Raw genomic sequence first — 25,621 nt, forward strand, 5'->3', positions numbered from 1 at the left:
CATGGGGGTCAAGACTTTATGAATAGGCACATTCCCCACCGGAACAAGTGGGCACGTGCTTTTGATGAAGATGGCCGAAGATACGGTCAAATGACAAGCAATATGGCCGAATGCTTCAATAGGGTGCTCAAAGGTGCACGTGGATTACCTGTGACGGCAATAGTTCAATACACATTTGACAAGATGAATGCGTACTTTCTAAAGTACTCAATGGAAACTGATGCACAGATAGCGGGTGAGAACCCGCGCAAGTACAAGTACAAGTTCCCACCCAAGGTTGATGAATGGTTAGAATTTCAATCACGAAAGGCGGACTCAGAAGAAGCTATATTATATGACAACGAAGAGTGGAAGTATGAAGTGAAAGAGCCAGGAGGAACCACAAACGATGGCCGGCAACATGGAGGTCGGGCTTTCAAGGTGTCGTTAACACAATGTGATTGCTCTTGCGGGAGGCCATTGTTGCTTCATCTCCCATGCTCACATTTGTATACCGTCGGTCGCGTTAGAAATGTGGACATCAATCACCCACGCACCGTGAGGGAGTTGGAGTTCTCAATCATGACGGTCAAGAAAACATGGACTCCCCGCTTTCACCCATACTTTGACCAATCACAATGGCCGGAGTACCATGGAGTTCAACTATGGCCGGATCGGGAGTTGAAGGTTGTTAAACGTGGTAGACGTAAAACAAAGCGTTTTAGAGGCGACATGGACGGATGGGGCCATGGTGGCCGCCGCGAAGCGGGAAACGATCAATTCCAAGAGCCTTGTGAGAGCTCCCGTTGTGGGGAATGCAAAGGTCATGGCCACAACAAAAGAAAATGTACGAAACCAAGGAAAAGGTCCAAGAAAAATGATGCAAGCACTAGCCAACAAGGAGCTACACAAGGGAGCCAACCAAGTGGTAGCCAACAAGTGCCAAGCCAACCAAGAGGTAGCCAACAAGTGCGAAGGCAACAACGTGGTAGCCAACAAGTGCCAAGGCAACCAAGTGGGAGCCAACCTAGTGGTAGCCAACAAGTGCCAAGGCAACCAAGTGGGAGCCAACCTAGTGGTAGCCACCAAGTGCCAAGGCAACCAAGTGGGAGCCAACCTAGTTGTAGCCAACAAGTGCCTAGCCAACCAAGTGGTAGCCAACAAGTGCCAAGCCAACCAAGTGTTAGTCAAAGAGGATCTAGGCAACAAAGAGGTCGGCAACTAGGACTTACAAGAGGCCGTGGTGGTGGTAGTCTAGGCCGTGGTGGTGGTCTTGGCCGTGGTGATGGTCTTGGCCTTGGTGATGGACTTGGCCGTGGTGATGGACAAGGGCAAGGTCGTTATAGAGGAATGTTTGGATACCTCGATGGACCATTTCCGTATGTTGCTCACTAACTATAATGTTTCAAATGTTCTTGTTTTCCATATGTTATTTTTTTTCATATGTTCCATTTGTTTGTATTGTCTTTACTAACCATTATGTTTCACTCATTGTAGGTATGGCGGCTTCCCAACCCAACAAACCAACAATGAAGGAGGATGGCGAAGATGAGATGGCGGAATGGTGGGAGAAGGCTGAGAAGAAGCTTAGAGAGGAGGATGCAGCCAAGCTAAAGAAGAAAAAGGAAGAGGAGCTTGAGGAGAAGAGGAAGGAAGAAGAGATAGCGTCAAATGCGATGCGCGCTAGGGAGCAAGCATTGGTGAGGAAATGTGAGGAGGCACAGAAGAAGCGTCTAAAGGATTTTGAAGAAGGAACCATAAAGCTTTGGGCAATTGCAGCTGAAAAAAAGAGAGGGAGGAAAAGATATTCATGGAGAGGGTGGTTAAGGAGGCCCACCTCATAACGAAAAGGGAGGAGGAAGAGGAAGAAGAGAAGAAGAAGAAGAAGGGAAAGGGGCCTTGCTCTACGCAATAGAGCTATGTCATGAACTACTATCTCTCCTCTTTGATTTGGTTGTGAACTACTATGTGTCATGAACTACTATCTCTCCTCTTCGATTTGGTTGTGATCTACTATGTGTCATGAAGTACTATGTATTATGAATTAGTATGTGTCGTGAAGTACTATGTGTCACAGTTCTTTGCTTGCTATGTGTCGTGAGCTACTATCTCTCCTCATCGGAATATGTGTGCGTTGCACTGTACAGTGTGGCGCCTCGTTGCTAGGCGCTGCACTGGCTGTAGCTTGCAACCAGAGTGTTTGCTCTCTGGTTAGCTCAGTCCATGTGTGCAACGCCTCGGCTCTAGGCGTCACACTGTATACTGCAGCGCCCAGCAGCTAGGCGTTGCACTGTAGAGTGTGGCGCCTCGGTGCTAGGCGCTGCAGTGGCTGTAGCTTGCAAACAGAATCATTATCAGGTAGAGATGAGGAAGGGAGAGGGGGACTTGGTGCACCCAGAGGGTGATTGTCATGGTTCAGAGTTCAATGTGGTTGAGCAGGGAGTTGAGGTCACCCTCGAGGATCCAGACCAGTTCAAACATGTCGAGACTGCCAATGTGAATGATCAAGATGAGGGCTTTAATGGTGAAGCTAATGAAGATCAAGTTCAACATTATGAAGACAACAAGTGCAACATAGAGGACCAAGTTCAACATTGCTAAGACATCAACTCCAAGTTCAACATAGAGCTAGTTCCTAAGACATACAAATAAAGGACTATGGCTGGTTCCTAAGAAGAGCTAGTTCCTTGAGCGCTTTTTGGCTGCTCCCCCCCTCTTGCTGGCTAACTTCTTGACCTTCCTAGGAAGAGGAACACGCTCCCGCTCCGGCTCTGGTTCCTCCACGTCATCGACGTCGTCATCCAAATAGTCATCCAAAGCCGCCATCCGCGAGGTGCCGACCGTCCTTTTGCCTCTTTCGGTGAAGTCTTCAGGTGTGTACTTGTTGATTCCCTTTCTAGGCTTTAGTACGTATGCAGACCTAACCTGGTACGCCCCCAAGGTCATATCATCATCAGCAACCTATGCAAACAAAAGATATGGAAAGACCGTGTGTGAGGATATAGTTAGCAATGCATCAATTGGATATATATGCTCATGCCATACCTCTTTGAGTGACCACACCCACATCCTCATCCTCCAAATGATCACCATGGCTCTGGACCGAAGCGGGATCTGATGGTGTCGCCGACCTAGACTATTCTGGTGATACATACTCGGGGTCACGACAACCAAAAAGGTTTGATAGCCGCCTTAACTTTTGGCCCTGGCGCTGCAACATGTACAAGTGAATGAGACATCGAACGTAGCAACACATGTTAAGTGCTAGTTTGAAGGAGATGTGAACCTTGATGAATGCTCGAAGTGCACCTTCTCCATCGCTTTTGCCAGCCGGGGTTGTTTCAAGAATAGTCTCGGTCTCATCAGCTGCTTTCTTGATCTGGGCACGCTATGAACAGAAATGGTATTAACGTGTTAGGCAAGCGAAGATGTGAATAGTGTGAATGAAAAGCAAAGAGGGCAAATACCACAAAGTTCATCATTGGAGCTGAAGGGATCACTGAGTTGCCTTTCCTGACTAATGCGTTGTACTGGTGTTGGGCTACCTCATCAAAAACAGTGGGTTCTTCCAAAATCTCCTCAGCATACGCCGGCTTGCATACCTCCACACGGGTACTTGCAAGAAACCATGTGAGATAGTTGTTGAACGCTACAGGGAGTGCTCACGAAGCTGGACTCCTTTTCCAGCCCTAGCTTGCTCCACACTAAGCGCAAACTGTACGACATACTTTCTGTGATGCTTGGCCCAATCCTTAATCTTCCGCTGCCTTTTCCTATCCAACCTGCAAGTTAGAAACATAATATTAGTAGCATCGAAACCGCCGAGAAGCTGCTAAGTACTCAAGGTTAATTATATCTTACGCGTGTAGCAACTTGTCCGTGTCCTCCCACTCCGGCGGATGTGCCTGGAACAAACCAAACTGACGGCGCACTCGATGTGGGAGGTGAAGCTCAACCGCCCAGTTGCATATGAGTGGGCACCGCATACGCCAGAGATCCCTATCCCTAGTGCACATCGGATTCAGCCTGAACTCTAAAGGGTCACCAAAACTATCTCCTGTTCCATACGGCTCCCATATCACCTGCAAAATGGGATAGAATGCAAAATTGATATCGAGTTGCAATAGAAGCATCATAATCACTTATGCCATGTCAATTCACCTGCTCAGGCGTGATCGCGTCAAGCTCACTCTGGTACAACTTGTACATGACCGAGGGATCATCGGTCGTCTCATTTATCACATCCCACTTGTAAGCCCAAGTGGGTAGCCATAGTAGGTCGCCTTTGTCGTCCCAATCATCGTACTTCACCTTCTTCGGACGTCCAACCGGCAAACGCTCCCAGCTCCATATGGAAAGTGCGAGCAAACAACCACCAATACCTCCAGATGACCTACAACAGGCTTCGTCCAACTGCACATAAAAGAGAACATGGTTCAATTAAGAGCAAGATCGCATTCATAATGTAGCAATGAAGTGAAAAAGAAACAACTTCATACCTGTCTATACAAGTAAGCCAGTGTCGCCGAACCCCAACTCCATTTGCTATCGAAGACGGTCAACGCCTTCAGCCACATCCATGGAGCATTCTTGCCTGTGCCATCAGCAAAGATAGTCCTGGATATCACATACCACATGTAGACACGAGCATATATCTTGACCGTGTCCTCATCAGCTTCCGGTGGGCAAGTACCAAAGTGCTCAGTAATCCACGTGAAAGTAGCACCGGCTGAGACTCTTTCCTTCTTCTTGTTTTCTGCTGCTGGTTCCGGAGGCTCCGGAGGAACCATACCGATAAGGGCATGCATCTGCGCGCGCCACCCATCGGAGTCGGTGCTCATACATAGAGGATTCCCATCGATAGGAAGACCGGTGATCATAGCAATATCCTGGAGCGTCACTGTCATCTCCCTGGTCCGTAGATGGAAACTGTGTGTCTCCGGCCGCCAATGATCAATAAGCGCGGTGAGTGCTGGAGCATTGTTGGGTGGCGTCGACCGTCTGACCATATGAATGAAAGGGAGAAGTCTTGTCTCCCTTACATACGATGTGTATCGCTCATCATAGCGCATCCACCCAAGGGTGACCCCGTGAGAACGAAGCTTCAAAGGTGCAAGCGCCTACAAACAAACAATTCATAACATTACATATGGGGCATTTGTGTTTGAAATAAATACGAAATTCATAAAACAGGCCACTTTCATTATTACCCGCTGCTCCACCGCCATAGCGTACGACCGGTGTTGTTTGTCCCAGTGATCATCGAGAAGCCAAACCATCCTAACAATTTTGAAAGAAAGCTTTCTTGTCAACACGATTATCTTTTCAATACAAATAAACTAAAGTACGCCTACTAGATGCAAAATACAAAGCATATGTATCCAAACCATTCTTGCCAATACAAATGTAATTTCAATAAACTAAACTAAGCCTACCTCATGCAAGATTCAATACAAATATCTTTCCATATAAATAAAATATTTCAATAAACTAAACTAAGCCTACCTCATGCAAGATTCAATACAAATATCTTTCCATATAAATAAAATGTCAACCTATGTATCCAAACTATATAAATAACATGTCAACCTATGTATCCAAACCACATTCTAGTCTAACAAGGGTTCCCCAAATCGAATACATGCAAGATTCAAACAAAAATTCCCTAAATCTAATACACACAAGATTCAAACAAGGGTTCCTCAAATCTCCGAAATAGCATACATTCTATAGATAGAAAGAAGGAGATCGGTGAAAAGTACCTTCTAGGATGGATTGGTGAAGGAATCCATGGGCCAAATCGTCAGATTTGATGATTTTTTAAGAGGGGATTGAGAGGGGGAGAGGAGGAAGCCGCCGGCCGCCTGTTTTGTAACTCCTCTGGAACGAATGGGTGGGGTGGAGGGGGGCAGCGGGCGGCTGGAATCTAAGTCACAGTGCAGCGCCTGCGGGCCGGGCGCTGCACATTACGATGCAGCGCCTAGCTCTGAGGCGCTGCACTGCTGGGTGCGGGCCCAAGGACTGCCACGGTGGACTGGCGTGCAACGCCCCCGAGCTAGGCGCTGCACCGTAGGGTGTGGCGCCTGCGTGGCGGGCGCCACACAAAAGGGTCAGTGCTGTGAAATAGTTTCACGGGCGGTTCATTTTGTGAATTGATTTCGTCCACAGGTCAAAATAGTCAAAACTACCGGCAATGAGAGGGTGAGATGGGTATCGGGATCGGGATCGAGCACAGGGAGTGCGAGCTAGGGTTAAGAGATTGAGGGGTGCGGCTGGGCCTTAGGGGATTAGATGGGCTGGCCTCGCTGGGCCTAGTGGCTGGCTCGGCTATGGGGAGGTTGGGCCGGCCCTCTTCTCTCTCTCTCTCTAATCTCCCACTTCTCTTTAATTTACCAAAAACAGTAAATAGCAAAGAAATAAAATGAGAGAAGGAAAGGGTTGGAGAAAGAATTTGGGTGTGCGGATATAATTTCCCCAGACTCATAAAAATATGAGTAATTTAAATAAAATGGCAACATGATTTTTAGAGAAAATAAATTCGCACATGTTGAATTTAATTCAACATGTTTGAATTTTGAAACCCATTCGAATGGATTATAAATGAGCTGAGATTTGAGGAGATGATCCCACACATTAGATGTGATTTATGTGCAGATTTGGAACATTTAAGGATAAAGTAAAATTGCAACTCAATTTTACTAAAGGCCTCAAAGGAAGAAAAAGGAGTTGAGTTGGATATAAGAGAATTGAAGAACGGTGCAAATGTGTTATAGATGATTCCAAGTAAATGGAATATTTTCATATAGCTCCCTAGTACTATTGGGAGTATATGTTAAAAAGAAAACACCATGTGAATTCCCTCTATTTAAATAGATGGAAAGATCTATGCAATTTATTTACTTGAGTTTTAAAACGGGTTGCAAGATGACATGATGCAATGCAAATGATGCAATGACGAATGCAACGAACAAAACAAATCACAAGACAAAACTCGAAAAACATGGAAGGCATCTGAAGTTTCGGTCTTGGGGCGTTACATGGAGGGAGACTATGAAGGAGTGCACAAGTGCGAGATCGATATTTAAAGAGAGGGGCGAGAACGTGCACTGTTGCGCGCAGTAGCGGAGCCATGAAAAATAAATGAGCTACGGGGCCAAGCATTGCTAATCCTTTACGAGGAGGGCCAATTCATCAAGTTAAACCATTTTACCAGCAATTGTCTAATTATCACATTCATATTAGCCTCGATATATAGTGATGTTAGGGGGGGCAGGGCCCTTGCTGCCCCCTGTCTTCGCCACTGTGCGCGCGTCTGAGAGATGAAATGGAAGGCATGGATGATGAGAGGGGGACGTTGGATATATAATTAATGTAGGTGTATTAGCTATGTAATCCTATATAGAGAGGTATAGATTGATCAATGTGGACGGGAAAGAGAGTGAGACCTCACTAGATATATAAATTGATCGGTTTGTGTGGAAAACTAGGAAAGACCTAGCTATACACACACACACACATAGAGGAACATCGACCGTTGAGCATGCATGTGAGAGATAAAAAATGCCCGATATGATGGAGAGGGGGAGGTGTGTGTGTGCATGCATGGGAGACCGACCTAAAGAAAAAGATTGCATGTGTGCGATGGATAATGACGACTGGTAGTGTGTGTGCACGCATGCACGAGAGAAAGTTAGTGGTACAATTATAAAGAAAAGACGACTGTGTGGGTGTAAAAGACTAGGTGAGGTCATAATCAATGTAAAGTTGAATTCAAATATTTGAATAATAGATCATGATGTTTGAAACCCATGCATCCATGAATATAACTGAGATATGTGCTGTGTGGTTTGGAAACGAGCATGTTGTACTGTATACACATTGAACAAGGTCGAACTGATTTGAATTTGAGATACCGATGGCAGACATCGTTTGGCCACATTGCATCTGTGCATGGACACACTATTCTAATTGAAGATGACGGGTGGCTTTCACATCACATATCTATATCTATACCCCTATATATTTTTTATTTATTTTTTATATAGTGTGCGGATAACTTTAACTTTGAAAGATGGTCATTGGATGAAGCCAATCTGATGGTGCAGAGATAGCAAATTTGAGCACTACTTGCCGTTGGATATCATCTAGAATCCACCTGATTTTGCCACGTGTACAAACTAGAAGACTCCATGGTTGAACTAAAGTATAATGCACAAACCTAAAAAAGCAAGCACTTCTTCTTTGTTCTAGAATCTTCCGTATCATAATTGCCCAAATATTTTTCTACATGATTTCCATTATTTGTTTTTACTTTATGCTTTACAATGCACAATTTCATGAATCTTAAAATAGATTAGTTTTCTTATAAAAACTAGATGATTTTGAATGAAATGAACTATAAAAATTAAACGAATATCTACATCATGCATATATGACTCAAAGTTTACATGCGACAATGTGGTATTTATTCATAATTTGGTTGCCAAATCTCATGCGTGCAATGCACGTGTACCTTACTAGTCTAAATGGTGTTTATGTGTGTGTTGTGCGTGTTAAACACATTGTACGTAGTATCATACATGGTTTAGATTCCAAACATCTAGCTAGATCATACATGTACTATGATTTGAATTCAACATAAAATGGATATATATATTTGAATTTGAGATCGTATGTACATGTAGTTCATATTTATATAGGAATTTACTTCTCCTATATTCATGTCATGTGTTGTGAAGATAGTATTTAGATGGTTATATAACTAACCCGAGTACAATCCCATTAAAGCAGGGAAAATGTACGCAAATTTAGTCCATATGCTAGACAACACACAAAGTTTTGTTATTGTTGAGGGAAGTGCAAATTGTTTTGATACTGTACACATTATGTTTGTTGTCCCGGTTTTTTAGTTTTTTTGTTGTTGTATTTGAATGCATTTATAGTAATATAGTAAAACGGGACATGTCTCTCTCTAGTGATGAGGTGCGGATTATCTTTTTTTTGGTTACACGTTAAGCTTATTCTCTCGAAATTTGAAGTCGCGCCTTGTTATGCCGAAATTTCAAGCTAGCATCTCTGTCTATCGTGCTGCGAAACTCCCGCCTCTTCAACCCGTGCCTTGTTACTCGGAAATATTGAAGACATAACTTTGTCTATTTATGCTCCGAAAACTCCCTCCATCTCAACCCACGCCTTGCTATCCCAAAATTACAACGCGCTTGAAAACTCCCACCTCCTGCGAAATCTCAACATGCGAAATGCCCGTGATACCCCTGAACCGAAAGAACCGCCTAGCTCAAATCGGTGGGCGTAATTTCGTAACTTACCCCACATTACGAACAAGCGCGTCCCCAAGCCATGCTTCCCCACTCCCATCCCATCCGCCCACCCATTCGTACACCGATGCCACGAAAACCCGCGAAGCCCCACACCCTCCTCCTTCCGCCACCCATCCGGAGCCTCTTCCCCGACGACGTCGTCCACAACAACACCTCGACATCCCTCATCCACTCTACGAGATGAGGATCCATCGTCGATCTCGTTGTCCCGCCGGTTCAGCCACCCCGTCCACCACCTCCAAGGAGCTGCCCCGATGATCCCCTCATCTTTCATGCCACCTCCATTCCACACCGCCGTCTTCACCTGCACCACCGCAAGAGCAGCATCATCACCGTTTCATCGGATGAAGCTAAGGCCTAATCGGCGCCGCCAAAGAGGTTGTACACTAATCGTCGCATTTTATTCTTGATTCAATCTCACGGTGCTGTCGGCACTCGGTCCCGAGCCCAAATGGTGCGGCTCCATCCACGGCGGCGTCACCCGCCACTTCCTCCATGGCGTCGCTCCCTCGGCGGCGACGTCCACATCAGTAGGAGTTGCTGCTGCTTTAGCTCTCGCTCTCGCTGCTGCTCTGCTCTTGCTCTCGGTCCCCTGTCTGATCTGCTCTTGCTCGCGCTGCTGCTCTCGCTCTTGCTCTTGCTTGCGATGCTGCTCCAATTTGGCTACACTTCAGTCGACCGAATCGACTTTTGGGTCAGTCGATTTTCAGGGGGGTGGGGGGATCACCGGAGTTAAGGAAGAACCAGCCATAGCAGGGAAGGGAGCTCGCCAGAGAGGTACCCCACTATCTATCTAAGGGTTCAGGGTGGGGCGGTGGTGGGGTGGTGACGTGGGTATCGCCGGAGAAAAAGCTCGGCACAGGGGGGGCTAGAGGGATGGCCGGGGTGGCGGCGGACCAGCGGTGGGGAGTGGTTTCGGGGCAGTCGGGGCGGCGGGAGGCGGCGGTTTGGCTGGTGGGGGCTGGCGGCTCAGGAGGATGGAGGTTGAAGATGAACTGCTACATGACCAGCTGCCCCGGATCTCGCACGCACCGTTGCTAATGCTTTTCCGCTACTAGTGCGTTTAGTTTAGAGAGTAACATTCAGTTTCGACAGTTAAATTCCGTTTCAACAGTTAAGTTCAGAGATGAGCGGCTGATGTATTTTACATCTAGCACTTTCTGGTTATTTATTTTACGACATCTATTGGAGATGCTATTAGAATTTCACTCAGGTTAACATTGTCTCTCTTGTTCTACTTCAGCCTCGGCGTCATACAACTCACTGGAGCTGCTCCAACGATGAAACCCTCCATCACAGCGGAGCAGTACCCCGGGCTCCATCTCCAGACGCCTAAGATCTTCATCCCCTCCTCTGACAGCCAAGTTAGCCGGAGCATCCTCACCGACCAACCCAATCACGCTGAGATCGACATGGCTTCGCCAAAGAGGTTATACACTTGTTGCATCTCTTTTTACTCTACATGTTATATATATTGTCCACTGAGCACACGTAGTAACGTGAAATACGATTATTTTATCCTACTATATGACAAGCAGTGAGGTACCAGGCAACTTAGCTATCTGTTATGGACTCTCTTGAACGCCATCATTATTTATCTCGGCGCGTTTGAGTTGTGCATTTGTCGATGTGCCTGGGAGTTGAGCTAGTAGGGCAGTGGCCTGGGTCCAAAGTAGTAGAAGTAGCACAAAATATTTTTTGAGTATAGGCTTTTCCTTGCTCAAGCCTGCCTACTAGAATCGCCAGTGCTTGAAAGGAAAAATGAAGGAAAAACATAGGAATTGGAAAGTTTCCTATGGTACTACTAATCATGCATTTTGTTCAAAGGAATGGAGCAAAGGAAAACTGTAGGATTTGTTCCTTTAGTGTCTCCTTGAAAGAAAAACCGTACGAATTTTAATTTCCACTTGTCCTCCTTTTCAAATTCCTATTCATGAAGCACAATACTAAGAGATAGTAGCATAATAGCATTATAGCCATACATTTTCTTGTGGTTTGACTTAATCTCACCATGCTTCTTTGCATCATGTGATCTTCCAATTGTTGTGAGCCAAACACCCAGATTGGTAGAAATCATGTGTTTTTAAATTCTCTGTTTTGCACGTGCATTCCTATCCTATTCCTGTCTATTTCATGTCCCTGCCTTGTTAGAATCCTCAAATTCAAACAAGTGTTTACACAATTACGTCTGTTACAGATATGTGTCAAACAAAACCTTGTGTGGTTTGTCCTGCTCCTACTGCGCTGTGTTCCACCCCAGCTCAGCTGCTCCAATGACAGAAGGGTTCACCATAGCAGGGATCCGCTCTCCAAACAGTCTTTTGCCGCCTCAGATCTTCTTCCCCGCCACCGGTAGCCACGACAACCGCATTACCATTATCAACTGAGCAAATGACCTTGAGGACTACACGGGTCCGCAAGAGAGGCCGCACTCTTCTGTGTCTACTTACGTTATGCTTTGGTTAAAATGATGACATGCTACTTTATCGTCGTGTTCACCTATTAGACTCCGAGTCAGGTCCAAACTAATGAGGAAACTTGAGTTTTCAAATGGTTGTGGGGAACATATTGGGGCAGCAATCAATACTATTTGTCTACTATCTGGTTAATCTTGTGTGTCTACTATGAGTCATCTTATAGGTGAATTATATCATGCCATAATTTTTTATTATGTGTTAAATTTGTCAACAATTTTAGTACATTCAATTACTCCTCTTGTGCATCAGCCATTCGGCACGGTCATGGAAAAATCTAGAGTGGAAACAGGGTCCTCAGAAGAGGATTCAGAGACATATGACCAGTCCTATCCCCCCCCCCCGAGGTGCATGCTCTAACTTGGCAGGGTTATGTTGCTCATATCGTGCGTATGGTATCTTGCATTTCTATGTCATTTGCTTAGTTTAGACATGCTTTTTGTGAATGCCACCTGTTTAGTGTCTAATTACCATATATGTGAATTACACAATGCCATCTTGTTGCAAGACATTATATATGTGAATTATGCAATGCTATCTTGTTGCAAGGCATTATATATGTGATTTATGCAATGCCATGTTGTTTAGCCAAGCGTCATATATGTGAATTATATCATGACGTCCTTTTTTGTATTTCTCTTTGCATTTGTCGACAATGTTTGTATATTCAACTGCTCTTCCTGTGCATCAGCCATTTGAATTGGTGATGGGGAAATCTGGAGTGAAAACAAGGTCTTTAGAGCAGACAATGCTACCTGCTGAAGGGGATATCTTGCTGGTTACAGATAGCACTTGAGAGGAGGATTCAGAGGCGGATGACCAGTCCTATTATCCCCCTGAGGTGTATGCTCAAACTTGGCAGGGTTATATTACTCATATCATGCATACGTTGTATTGCAATGCTTAGTTTTTATATCATATACACAATATTGAATACATCTCCTTAGTTGACACATCATATATGTGATTGCCTTCTGCTCACTTGCTTAGTATATAAATGTCGGGGTTCTGGAGCGACATATGCCAAGGGATCGCTAATCATGGAGAGGGACAAGAGTACGCCACGGGGCTCTAGAAGTGGGAGTGAGCAAGAATGCATACGCCTGGAAATCTTACCCAGGTTTGGGGCTCCCCTAGTCCTGCTCTGCGGGGTATCCGCATGATCACTATCTCAACAAGGTAGCTACAAGCTTGCTCCTTGAGCTGTTTGGCTAGAGGAGGAAGAAGAACAAGGCTAGCCCTACTCCACTCTCTCTATGTGGGTGTGTGTGTGTGTTATAAGGTTCTGAACCCTTTGCATGGGTGACTTGGGGGGGTTTATATAGGCCTACCTCCTAGGGGTACAATGGTAATCCGGCCGGGTGTGGGACCCGGTCGTCAGTCTCTCTAGACGTCGGCTTCATTGCCGGCTGCTGGGCCCACCGCTTGGTGGGTCCCGCCGGCTGTCGTGTACTCGGCCAACAGGCTGTGTCCGCTGATTGCGGGTCTGGTTAATCACTCTGCACTATAGCTTTGCGACTAATAATGGATGCTTTATCGGGGGATGAATGGCTACAGTACCGCCACCTGGTGGGCGTTCACTGTAGCCATTCCCCGTCTCTTCTGGTTAATGGCGCACACACTTTGAGGGGGAGGGGGCGGCCTGCTAGGAGGCGGGCTGCTCCTATTGAAGGAAATATGTCCTAGAGGCAATAATAAAGTTGTTAGTTATATTTCCTTACATCATGATAAATGTTTTTTATTAATGCTAGAATTGTATTAACCAAAAAATTAGTACATGTGTGAATACATAGACAAACAAAGTGTTACTAGTATGCCTCTACTTGACTAGCTCGTTGATCAAAGATGGTTAAGCTTCCTAGCCATGGACAAAGAGTTGTCATTTGATAAACGGGATCACATCATTAGATAATGATGTGATTGACTTGACCCATCCATTAGCTTAGCACGATGATCGTTTAGTTTACTGCTATTGCTTTCTCCTTAACTTATACATGTTCCTATGACTATGAGATCATGCAACTCCCGAATACCAGAGGAACACTTAGTGTGCTATCAAATGTCACAACGTAACTGGGTGACTATAAAGATGCTCTAAAGGTGTCTCCGATGGTATTTGTTGAGTTGGCATCGATCGAGATTAGGATTTGTCACTTCGAGTATCGGAGAGGTATCTCTGGGCCCTCTCGGTAATGCACATCACTAGAAGCCTTGCAAGAAATGTGACTAATGAGTTAGTTACGAGATGATGCATTATGGAATCAGTAGAGAGACTTGTCTGTAACGAGATTTAACTAGGTATTCATATACCGACGATTGAATCTCGGGCAAGTAACATACCGATGATAAAGGGAATAACGTATGTTGTTATGCGGTTTAACCGATAAAGGTCTTCGTAGAATATGTGGGAGCCAATATGAACATCCATGTTCCGCTATTGGTTATTGACTAGAGACGTGTCTCGGTCATGTCTACATAGTTCTCGAACCTGTAGGGTTCGCACGCTTAACGTTCGATGACGATCGGTATTATGAGTTTATGTGTTTTGATGTATCGAAGATAGTTGGGAGTCCTGGATATGATCACAAACATGACGAGGAGTCTCGAAATGGTCGAGACATAATGATTGATATATTGGATGACTATATTCGGACACCGGATGAGTTCCGTGCGTCAACGAATAATTATCGGAGTGCCAGGGGGTTATCGGAACCCCCGGGGGAACTAAATGGGCCACATGGGCCTTAGTGGAGAGAGAGAGGGCCGGCAAAGGCAGGGTCGTGCGCCCCTCCCCCTCTAGTATGAATTGGACTAGGGAAGGGGGGCGGTGCCCCCCTTTCCTTCTCTTCTCTCCCTCTCCTTTTTCCCCTTCCTCCTCCTAGTAGGACTAGGAAAGGGGAGTCCTATTCCCACTAGGAGGAGGGCTCCTCCTCTCCTGGCGTGCCCCAAGGGCCGGCCGGGCTCCCCCCTTGCTCCTTTATATACGAGGGAAGGGGGCCCCTACAACACACAAGTTGATCATTGATCCCTTAGCCGTGTGCGGTACCCCCTCCACCATAATCCACCTCGGTCATATCGTCGTAGTGCTTAGGCGAAGCCCTGCGCCAGTAGCTTCATCATCACCATCATCAGATCGTCGTGCTGACAAAGCTGTCCCTCGACACTCAACTGGATCGAGAGTTCGTGGGACGTCACTAAGCCGAACGTGTGCAGATCGTAGAGGTGCCGTACTTTTGGTACTAGGATCGGTCGGATCGTGAAGACGTACGACTACATCAACCACGTTGTCATAACGCTTCCGCTTACGGTCTATGAGGGTACGTGGACAACACTCTTCCCCTCTCGTTGCTATGCATCACCATGATTGATCTTGCGTGTGCGTATGATTTTTTTGAAATTACTCCGTTCCCCAACAGTGGCAGTCAAGCCAGGTCTATGCATAGATGTTATATGCATGATTAGAACACAAAGGAGTTGTGGGCGTGGGTATATCCATATTGCTTGCCGTCACTAGTTGATTCTTGATTCGGCGGTATTGTTGGATGAACCAACCCAGACCGACATTATGCGTACGCTTACGTGAGACTGGTTCTACTGACATGCTTCACACATAGGTGGCTGGTGGGTGTCAGTTTCTCCAACTTTAGTTGAATCGGATTCAATGAATAGGGTTGTTTCTGAAGATCAAAAAGCAATCACTATACCGCACTGTGGTTTTTGATGCATAGGTAAGAACGGTTCTTGCTCAACCCGTAGCAGCCACGTAAAACTTGCAACAACAAAGTAGTGGACGTCTAACTTGTTTTTGCAGGGCATGTTTTGATGTGATAAGGTCAATACATGATGCTAAATTTTATTGTATGAGATGATCATGTTTTTTAACACAATTATCAGCAACTGGCAGGAGCCATATGGTTGTCGCTTTCTTGTATGAAATGCAATCGCCATGTAATTGCTTCACTTTATCACTAAGCGGTAGCGATAGTTGTAGTAGCAATAGTTGGCGATACGACAACGATGATTCGATGGAGATCAAGGTGTCAAGCCGGTGACGATGGTGATCATCACAGTGCTTTGGAGATGGAGATCAAAGGCACAAGATGATGATGACCATATCATATCACTTATATTGATTGCATGTGATGTTTATCCTTTATGCATCTAATTTTGCTTAGTTCGGCGGTAGCATTATAAGATGATCTCTCACTAAATTTCAAGGTACAAGTGTTCTCCCTGAGTATGCACCATTGCTATAGTTCGTCGTGCTGAGATACCACGTGATGATCGGGTGTGATAAGCTCTACGTTCACATACAATGGGTGCAAGCCAACTTTGCACACGCAGAATACTCGGGTTAAACTTGAAGATCCTAGCATATGCAGATATGGCCTCGGAACACTAAGACCAAAAGGTCGAGCGTGAATCATATAGTAGATATGATCAACATACTGATGTTCACCATTTAAAACTACACCATCTCACGTGATGATCGGACATGGTTTAGTTGATATGGATCACGTCATCACTTAGATGATTAGAGAGACGTCTATCTAAGTGGGAGTTCTTAAGTAATTTGATTAATTGAACTTTAATTTATCATGAACTTAGTACCTGATAGTATTTTGCATGTCTATGTTGTTGTAGATACATGGCCCGTGTTGTTGTTCAGTTGAATTTTAATGCGTTCCTAGAGAAAGCTAAGTTGAAAGATGATGGTGGCAACTACACGGACTAGGTCCGTAACTTGAGGATTATCCTCATTGCTGCACAAAAGAATAGTCCTGGAAGCACTGCTAGGTGACAACCCCGCTGCAGGAGCAACGCCAGATGTTGTGAATACCTAGCAGAGAAAAGTTGATGACTACTCAATAGTTTAGTGTGCCATGCTTTACGGCTTAGAACCGGGACTTCAACGACGTTTTGAACGTCATGAGCATATGAGATGTTCTGGGAGTTGAAGTTAATATTTCAAGCAAATACCCGGATTGAGAGATATGAAGTCTCCAATAAGTTCTATAGCTGCAAAATGGAGGAGAATAGTTCTGTCAGTGAACATATACTCAGGATGTCTGGGTACCACAACCACTTGACTTAGCTGGGAGTTAATTTTCCTGATGATAGTGTCATTGATAGAGTTCTTCAATCACTGGCACCAAGCTACAAGAGCTTCATGATGAACTATAATATGCAAGGGATGGATAATACTATTCCCGAGCTCTTCGCAATGCTAAAGGTTGCAGAGGTAGAAATCAATAAGGAGCATCAAGTGTTGATGGTCAACAAGACCACTAGTTTCAAGAAAAAGAGTAAAGGGAAGAAGGGGAACATCAAGAAGAATAGCAAGCCAGTTGCTGCTCAAGTGAAGAAACCCAAGTCTGGATCTAAGCCTGAAACTGAGTGCTTCTACTACAAAAGGACTGGTCACTGGAAGCGGAACTGCCCAAGTATTTGACGGAGAAGAAGGATGTTAAAGTGTAAGGCATATTTGATATACATGTTATTGATGTGTACCTTACTAATGCTCGCAGTAGCGCCTGGGTATTTGATACTGGTTCAGTTGCTAACATTTGTAACTCGAAACAGGGACTACGGATTAAGCGAAGATTGTCTAAGGATGAGGTGACGATGCGCGTGGGAAATAGTTCCAAAGTCGATGTGATTGCCGTCGGCACGCTGCCTCTACATAAACCTTCGGGATTAGTTTTAGACCTAAATAATTGTTATTTGCTGCCAACGTTGAGCATGAACATTATATTTGGATCTTGTTTGATGTGAGATGGTTATTCATTTAAATCAGAGAATAATGGTTGTTCTATTTATATGAGTAATATCTTTTATGGTCATGCACCCTTGATGAGTGGTCTATTTTTACTAAATCTTGATAGTAGTGATACAGATGTTCATAGTATTCAAGCCAAAATATGCAGAGTTGATAATGATAGTGCAACTTATTTGTGGCACTGCCGTTTGGGTCATATTAGTGTAAGGCTCATGAAGAAACTCCATTCTGATGGACTTCTGGATTCACTTGATTATGAATCACTTGGTACTTGCGAACCATGCCTCATGGGCAAGATGACTAAAACTCCATTCTCCGGAACAATGGAGCGAGCAACAGAGTTATTGGAAATCATACATACTGATGTATGTGGTCCAATGAACATTGAGGCTCGCGAAGAATATCATTATTTTCTCACCTTCACTGATGATTTGAGCAGATATGAGTATATCTACTTAATGAAACATAAGTATGGAACATTTGAAAAGTTCAAAGAATTTAAGAGTGAAGTGGAAAATCATTGTAACAAGAAAATAAAGTTTCTACGATCTGATCGTGGAGGAGAATATTTGAGTTACGAGTTTGGTCTTCATTTGAAACAATACGGAATGGTTTCGCAACTCACGCCACCCGGAACACCACAACGTAATGGTGTGTCTGAACGCCGTAATCGTACTTTACTAGATATGGTGCGATCTATGATGTCTCTCACTGATTTTCCGCTATCGTTTTGGGGTTATGCTTGAGACACGGCTGCATTCACGTTAAATAGGGCATAATCAAAATCCATTGAGACAACAACTTATGAACTGTGGTTTGGCAAGAAACCCAAGTTGTCATTTCTTATAGTTTGGGTTTGCAATGCTTATGTGAAAATGCTTCAACCTGATAAGCTCGAACCCAAATCGGAGAAATGTGTCTTCATAGGATACTAAAAGTAGACAGTTGGGTACACCTTCTATCATAGATTAGAAGGCAAGATATTCGTTGCTAAGAATGGATCCTTTCTAGAGAAGGATTTTCTCTCGAAAGAAGTGAGTGGGAGGAAAGTAGAACTTGATGAGGTAATTTTACCTTCTCCCTTATTGGAAAGTAGTTCATCACTAAAATCAGTTCCAGTGATTCCTACACCAGTAAGTTAGGAAGCTAATGATGACGATCATGAAGCTTCTGATCAAGTTACTACAGAACCTCGTTGGTCAACCAGAGTAAGGTCCGCACCAGAGTGGTACGGTAATCCTGTTCTGGAAGTCATGTTACTGGATCATGACGAACCTACGAACTATGAGGAAGCGATAATGAGCCCAGATTACCCAAAATGGCTTGAGGCCATGAAATCTGGGATGGGATCCATGTGTGAGAACAAAGTGTGGACTTCGGTTGACTTGCCCGATGATCGGTAGGCCATAGAGAATAAATGGATTTTCAAGAAGAAGACTAACGTTGACGGTAATGTTACTGTCTACAAAGCTCGACTTGTTGCAAAAGGTTTTTGACAAGTTCAAGGAGTTGACTATGATGATACCTTCTCACCCGTAGCGATGCTTAAGTCCGTCTAAATCATGTTAGCAATTGCCGCATTTTATGATTATGAAATTTGGCAAATGGATGTCAAAACTGCATACCTTCTCACCCGTAGCGATGCTTAAAGAAGAGTTGTATATGTTGCAACCAGAAGGTTTTGTCGATCCAAAATGTGTTAACAAAGTGTGCAAGCTCCAGCGATCCATTTATGGACTGGTGCAAGCCTCTCGGAGTTGGAATATAGACTTTGATAGTGTGATCAAAGCATATGGTTTTATACAGACTTTTGGAGAAGCCTGTATTTACAAGAAAGTGAGTGGGAGCTCTGTAGCATTTCTGATATTATATGTAGATGACATATTGTTGATCGGAAATGATACTGAATTTCTAAATAGCATAAAAGGATACTTGAATAAGAATTTTTCAATGAAAGACCTCGGTGAAGCTGCTTATATATTGGGCATCAAGATCTATAGAGATAGATCAAGATGCTTAAGTGGACTTTCACGAAGCACATGTCTTGATAAAGTTTTGAAGAAGTTCAAAATGGATCAGGCAAAGAAAGGGTTCTTGCCTATGTTACAAGGTGTGAAGTTGAGTCAGATTCAATGCCCGAGCACTGCAGAAGATAGAGAGAAAATGGAAGTCATTCCCTATGCTTCAGCCATAGGTTCCATCATTTATGCCATACTGTGTACCAGACATGATATGTGCCTTGCTATTAGTTTAGCAGGGAGGTACCAAAGTAATCCAGGAGTGGATCACTGGACAGCGGTCAAGAACATCCTGAAATACCTGAAAAGGACTAAGGATATGTTTCTCCTATATGGAGGTTAAAAAGAGCTCGTCGTAAACGGTTACGTCGATGCAAGCTTTGACACTGATCCGGATGACTCTAAGTCACAAACCGGATACGTGTTTTTATTAAATGGTGGAGCTGCCAGTTGGTGCAGTTCCAAGCAGAGCGTCTTGGCGGGATCTACGTGTGAAGCGGAGTACATAGCTGCATTGGAAGCAGCAAATGAAGGAGTCTGGATGAAGGAGTTCATATCCAATCTAGGTGTAATACCTAGTGCATCGGGTCCAATGAAAATCTTTTGTGACAATACTGGTGCAATTGCCTTGGCAAAGGAATCCATATTTCACAAGAGAACCAAGCACATCAAGAGACGCTTCAATTCCATCCGGGATCAAGTCAAGGAGGGAGACATAGAGATTTGCAAGATACATACGGGTCTGAACGTTGTAGACCCGTGGACTAAGCCTCTCTCACGAGCAAAACATGATCAGCACCAAGACTCCATGGGTGTTAGAATCATTACAATGTAATCTAGATTATTGACTCTAGTGTAAGTGGGAGACTGAAGGAAATATGCCCTAGAGGAAATAATAAAGTTGTTATTTATATTTCCTTAGATCGTGATAAATGTTTATTATTCATGCTAGAATTGTATTAACCGAAAACTTAGTACATGTGTGAATACATAGACAAACCGAGTGTCACTAGTATGCCTCTACTTGACTAGCTCATTGATCAAAGATGGTTAAGTTTCCTAGCCATGGACAAAGAGTTGTCATTTGATTAGCGAGATCACATCATTAGAGAATGATGTGATTGACTTGACCCATCCGTTAGCTTAGCACGATGATCGTTTAGTTTACTGCTATTGCATTCTCCAAAACTTATACATTTTCCTATGACTATGAGATCATGCAACTCCCGAGTACCGAAGGAACACTTAATGTGCTATCAAACGTCACAACATAACTAGGTGACTATAAATATTCTCTACAGGTGTCTCCGATGGTGTTTGTTGAGTTGGCATAGATCGAGATTAGGATTTGTCAGTCCGAGTATCGGAGAGGCATCTCTCGGCCCTCTCGGTAATGCACATCACTATAAGCCTTGCAAGAAATGTGACTAATGAGTTAGTTACGGGATGATGCTTTATGGAACGATTAAAGAGACTTGCTACTAACGAGACTGAACTAGGTATTGAGATACCGATGATCGAATCTCGGGCAACTAACATACCGATGACAAAGGGAACAACGTATGTTGTTGTGCGGTTTGACCGATAAAGATCTTCGTAGAATATGTGGGAGCCAATATGAACATCCAGGTTCCACTATTGGTTATTGACCAGAGACATGTCTCGGTCATGTCTACATAGTTCTCGAACCCGTAGGGTCCGCACACTTAACGTTCGGTGACGATCGATATTATGAGTTTATGTGTTTTGATGTACCGAAGATAGTTCGGCGTTTCGGATATGATCACGGATATGACGAGGAGTCTCGAAATGGTCGAGACATAAAGATTGATATATTGGATGACTATATTCGGACACCAGATGAGTTTCGGGGGTCACAGGATAATTATCGGAGTGCCGGGGGTTATCGGAACCCCCGGGGGAACTAAATGGGCCACATGGGCTGGCCAAGGCAGGGCTGCGCGCCCCTCTCCCTCTAGTCTGAATTCGACTAGGGAAGGGGGCGGCGCCCCCCTTTCCTTCTCTTCTCTCCCTCTCCTTCCTTTCCCCCTTCCTCCTCCTAGTAGGACTAGGAAAGGGGAGTCCTACTCCTACTAGTAGGAGGACTCCTCCTCTCCTGGCGCGCCCCAAGGGCCGTCCAGCCTCCTTGATACGTCTCCAACATATCTATAATTTTTGATTGTCCCATGCTATTATATTATCTTTTTTGGATGTTTAATGGGCTTTATTATGCACTTTTATATTATTTTTGGGACTAACCTATTAACCGAAGGCCCGGTGCAAATGATGTTTATTTGCCTATTTCAGTGTTTCACACAAAAGGAATATCATACAGAATACAAACGGAATGAAACCTTCGCGAGGATATTTTTTTGGAACAAACATGATCCAGGAGGCTTGGAGTGGACGTCAAGGAAGCAGCGAGGCAGCCATGAGGTAGGAGGGCGCGCCCAGGGGGCCAGGCGTGCCCCAACCCTCGTGGGCCCCTCGCAGCTCCACCGACCTACTTCCTTTGCCTATATATACTCATATACACTGAAAACATCGAGGAGCACCACGAAACCCTATTTCCACCACCGCAACCTTCTATACTCATGATATCCCATCTTGGGGTCTTTTCCGGCACTCCGCCAGAGGGGGAATCGATCACGGAGGGCTTCTACATCAACAACATAGCCTCGCCGATGATGTGTGAGTAGTTTACCACAGACCTTTGGGTCCATAGTTATTAGCTAGATGGCATCTTCTCTCTCTTTGTATCTCAATACAAAGTTCTCCTCGATCCTCTTGGAGATCTATTCGATGTAATCCTTTTTGTGGTGTGTTTGTCGAGATCCGATGAATTGTTGGTTTATGATCAATATTATCTATGAACAATATTTGGTTCTTCTTTGAATTCTTATATGCATGATTGAAATATCTTTGCAAGTCTCTTCATCATGTCATCTTGCCTAACGCGTTACTCTGTTCTTATGAACTTAATACTCTAGATGCATGCTGGATAGCGGTCGATGTGTGGAGTAATAGTAGTAGATGCAGAATCGTTTCGGTCTACTTGTCACGGATGTGATGCCTATATACATGATCATGCCTAGATATTCTCATAACTATTTGCTTTTCTATCAATTGCTCGACAGTAATTTTTTCACCCACCGTAGATTATGCTATCTTGAGAGAAGCCACTAGTGAAACCTATTGCACCGGGGTCTATTCTCCATTATATTATTCTCCCAACAACTAGCCATTTCGGTCGCCGTTTATTTTGTAATCTTTACTTTTCAATCTATACAACAAAAATACCAAAAATATTTATCTTATTATCTTTATCAGATCTCACTTTTGCAAGTGGTCGTGAAGGGACTGACAACCCCTTTATCGTGTTGGTTGCAAGGTTCTTGGTTGTTTGTGCAGGTACGAGGGACTTGCATGTAGTCTCCTACTGGACTAATGTTGGGGAACGCGGTAATTTCAAAAAAATTCCTACACACACGCAAGATCATGGTGATGCATAGCAACGAGAGGGGAGAGTGTCGTCCATGTACCTTCATAGACGGTAAGTGGAAGTGTTATGAGAACGCGGTTGATGTAGTCGTACGTCTTCATGATCCGACCGATCCAATTACCGAATGTACGGCACCTCCGAGTTCAACACACGTTCAGCTTGGTGACGTCCCATGTACTCCGATCTAGCAGAGCTTTGAGGGAGAGTTTTGTCAGCACGACGATGTGATGATGGTGATGATGATACTACCGACGCAGGGCTTCGCCTAAGCACCACTACGATATGACCGAGGTGGATTATGGTGGAGGGGGCACCGCACATGGCTAAAAGATCAACTCATCAACTTGTGTGTCTATGGGGTGCCCCCTCCTCCGTATATAAAGGAGTGGAGGAGGGGGAGAGTCCGGCCCTCCTAGGAGCGCCCTAAGGGGTGTCCTACTCCCACCGGGAGTAGGACTCCAACCCTTCCTAGAGTAGTAGTAGGAGAGAGGGAAGGAGGAGAGAGGGGGAAGGAAAGGGGGGCGCCATCCCCCCTCCTTGTCCAATTCGGACTAGAGGGAGAGGGGGCGCGACCTGCCCTGGACGCCCCTCCTCTTTTCCAGTAAGGCCCAATAGGCCCATTACACTCCCCCGAGGGTTCCGGTAACCCCTCGGTACTCCGGTATTTGTCTGAACTTGCCCGGAACCCTTCCGAAGTCCAAACATAGTCATCCAATATATTGATCTTTATGTCTCGACCATTTAGAGACTCCTTGTAATGTCCATGATCATATATAGGACTCCAAACTAACTTCGGTACATCAAAACATATAAACTCATAATAACGTTCGTCACCGAACGTTAAGCGTGCGGACCCTACGGGTTCAAGAACTATGTAGACATGACCGAGACACGTCTCCGGTCAATAACCAATAGTGGAACTTGGATGCTCATATTGGTTCCTACATATTCTACGAGGATCTTTATCGGTCAAACCGCATAACAACATACATTGTTCCGTTTGTCATCGGTATGTTACTTGCCCGAGATTCGATTGTCGGTATCTCAATACCTAGTTCAATCTCGTTACCGGCAAGACTCTTTACTCGTTCCGTAATGCATCATCCCGCAACTAACTCATTAGTCACATTGCTTGCAAGTCTTAGAGTGATGTGCATTACCGAGAGGGCCCAGAGATACATCTCCGACAATCGGAGTGACAAATCCTAATCTCGATCTATGCCAACTCAACAAGTACCATCAGAGACACCTGTAGAGCACCTTTATAATCACCAGTTACGTTGTGACGATTGGTAGCACACAAAGTGTTCCTCCAGTATTCCTGAGTTGCATAATCTTATTGTCAGAGGAACATGTATAAGTCATGAAGAAAGAGTAGCAACAAAGTAAACGATCATCGTGCTAAGCTAACGAAATGGGTCAAGTCAATCACATCATTCTCTAATGATGTGATCCCGTTAATCAAATGACAACTCATGTCTATGGCTGGGAAACTTAACCATCTTTGATTCAACGAGCTAGTCAAGTAGAGGCATACTAGTGATACTCTGTTTGTCTATGTATTCACACATGTACTAAGTTTCCGGTTAATAGAATTCTAGCATGAATAATAAACATTTATCACGATATAAGGAAATAAATAATAACTTTATTATTACCTCTAGGGCGTATTTCCTTCAGTCTCCCACTTGCACTAGAGTCAATAATCTAGTTCACATCTTTATGTGATTAGTTCACATCTCCATGTGACTAATACCCATAGGGTTTACTAGAGTCAATAATCTATTTCACATCGCTATTTGATTAACACCCAAAGAGTGATCATGTTTTGCTTGTGAGAGAAGTTTAGTCTACGGGTCTGCAACATTCAGATCTGTATGTATTTCGCAAATTTCTATGTCTACAATGCTCTGCACAGAGCAACTCAAGATAATTGCTCCCACTTTCAATATGCTTGCATCGACGTAACTCTTTATGACGAACTCTTTTATCACCTCCATAATTGAGAAATATTTCCTTAGTCCTCTAAGGCTAATTTTGACCGCTGTCCAGTGATATACTCCTAGATCACTATTGTACCCCCTTGCCAGAATCATGCTAAGGTATACAATAGGACTGGTAAATAGTATAGTACATTTTATAGGACCTATGACTGAGGCATAGAGAATGACTTTTCATTCTCTTTCTATTTTCTGCTATGGTCGGGTTTTGGGTCTTTAATCAACTTCACACCTTGCAACACAGGCAAGAACTCCTTCTTTGACTTTTCCATTTTGAACTACTTCAAAATCTTGTCAAGGTATGTACTCATTGAAAAAACTTATCAAGTGTCTTGATCTATCTCTATAGATCTTGATGCTCAATGTGTAAGCAGCTTCATCGAGGTCTTTCTTTAAAATACTCATTTATGCTTTCCATAAAATTCTACATTATTTTCGATCAACAATATGTCATTCACATATATTTATCAGAAATGTTGTAGTGATCCCGCTCACTTCCTTGTAAATACAGGCTTCACCGGAAGTCTGTGT

At 44.2% G+C, this 25,621-nt stretch overlaps 1 protein-coding gene and 1 long non-coding RNA gene across 2 annotated transcripts; both read right to left on the reverse strand.

Moving 5' to 3' along the window:
- Positions 1 to 3,118: 3,118 nt before the first annotated feature.
- Positions 3,119 to 3,626, reverse strand: LOC125548338. Its single transcript, XR_007301010.1, has 3 exons — positions 3,447 to 3,626; positions 3,266 to 3,367; positions 3,119 to 3,190 (listed from the first exon to the last, which is right to left on the reverse strand). It is a non-coding gene; the product is annotated as an uncharacterized LOC125548338 (long non-coding RNA).
- Positions 3,627 to 3,628: 2 nt separating this feature from the next.
- LOC125546813 (serine/threonine-protein phosphatase 7 long form homolog) lies at positions 3,629 to 4,197 on the reverse strand. Its single transcript, XM_048710936.1, has 3 exons — positions 4,141 to 4,197; positions 3,841 to 4,061; positions 3,629 to 3,761 (listed from the first exon to the last, which is right to left on the reverse strand). The coding sequence occupies exons 1-3, from the start codon at positions 4,186 to 4,188 to the stop codon at positions 3,629 to 3,631; spliced, it is 402 nt and encodes a 133-aa protein (XP_048566893.1). The 5' UTR covers positions 4,189 to 4,197.
- Between the last annotated feature and the right edge of the window lie 21,424 nt (positions 4,198 to 25,621).

Source organism: Triticum urartu, chromosome 3 (genome assembly GCF_003073215.2).
Source record: "Triticum urartu cultivar G1812 chromosome 3, Tu2.1, whole genome shotgun sequence".
NCBI lineage: Eukaryota > Viridiplantae > Streptophyta > Magnoliopsida > Poales > Poaceae > Triticum > Triticum urartu.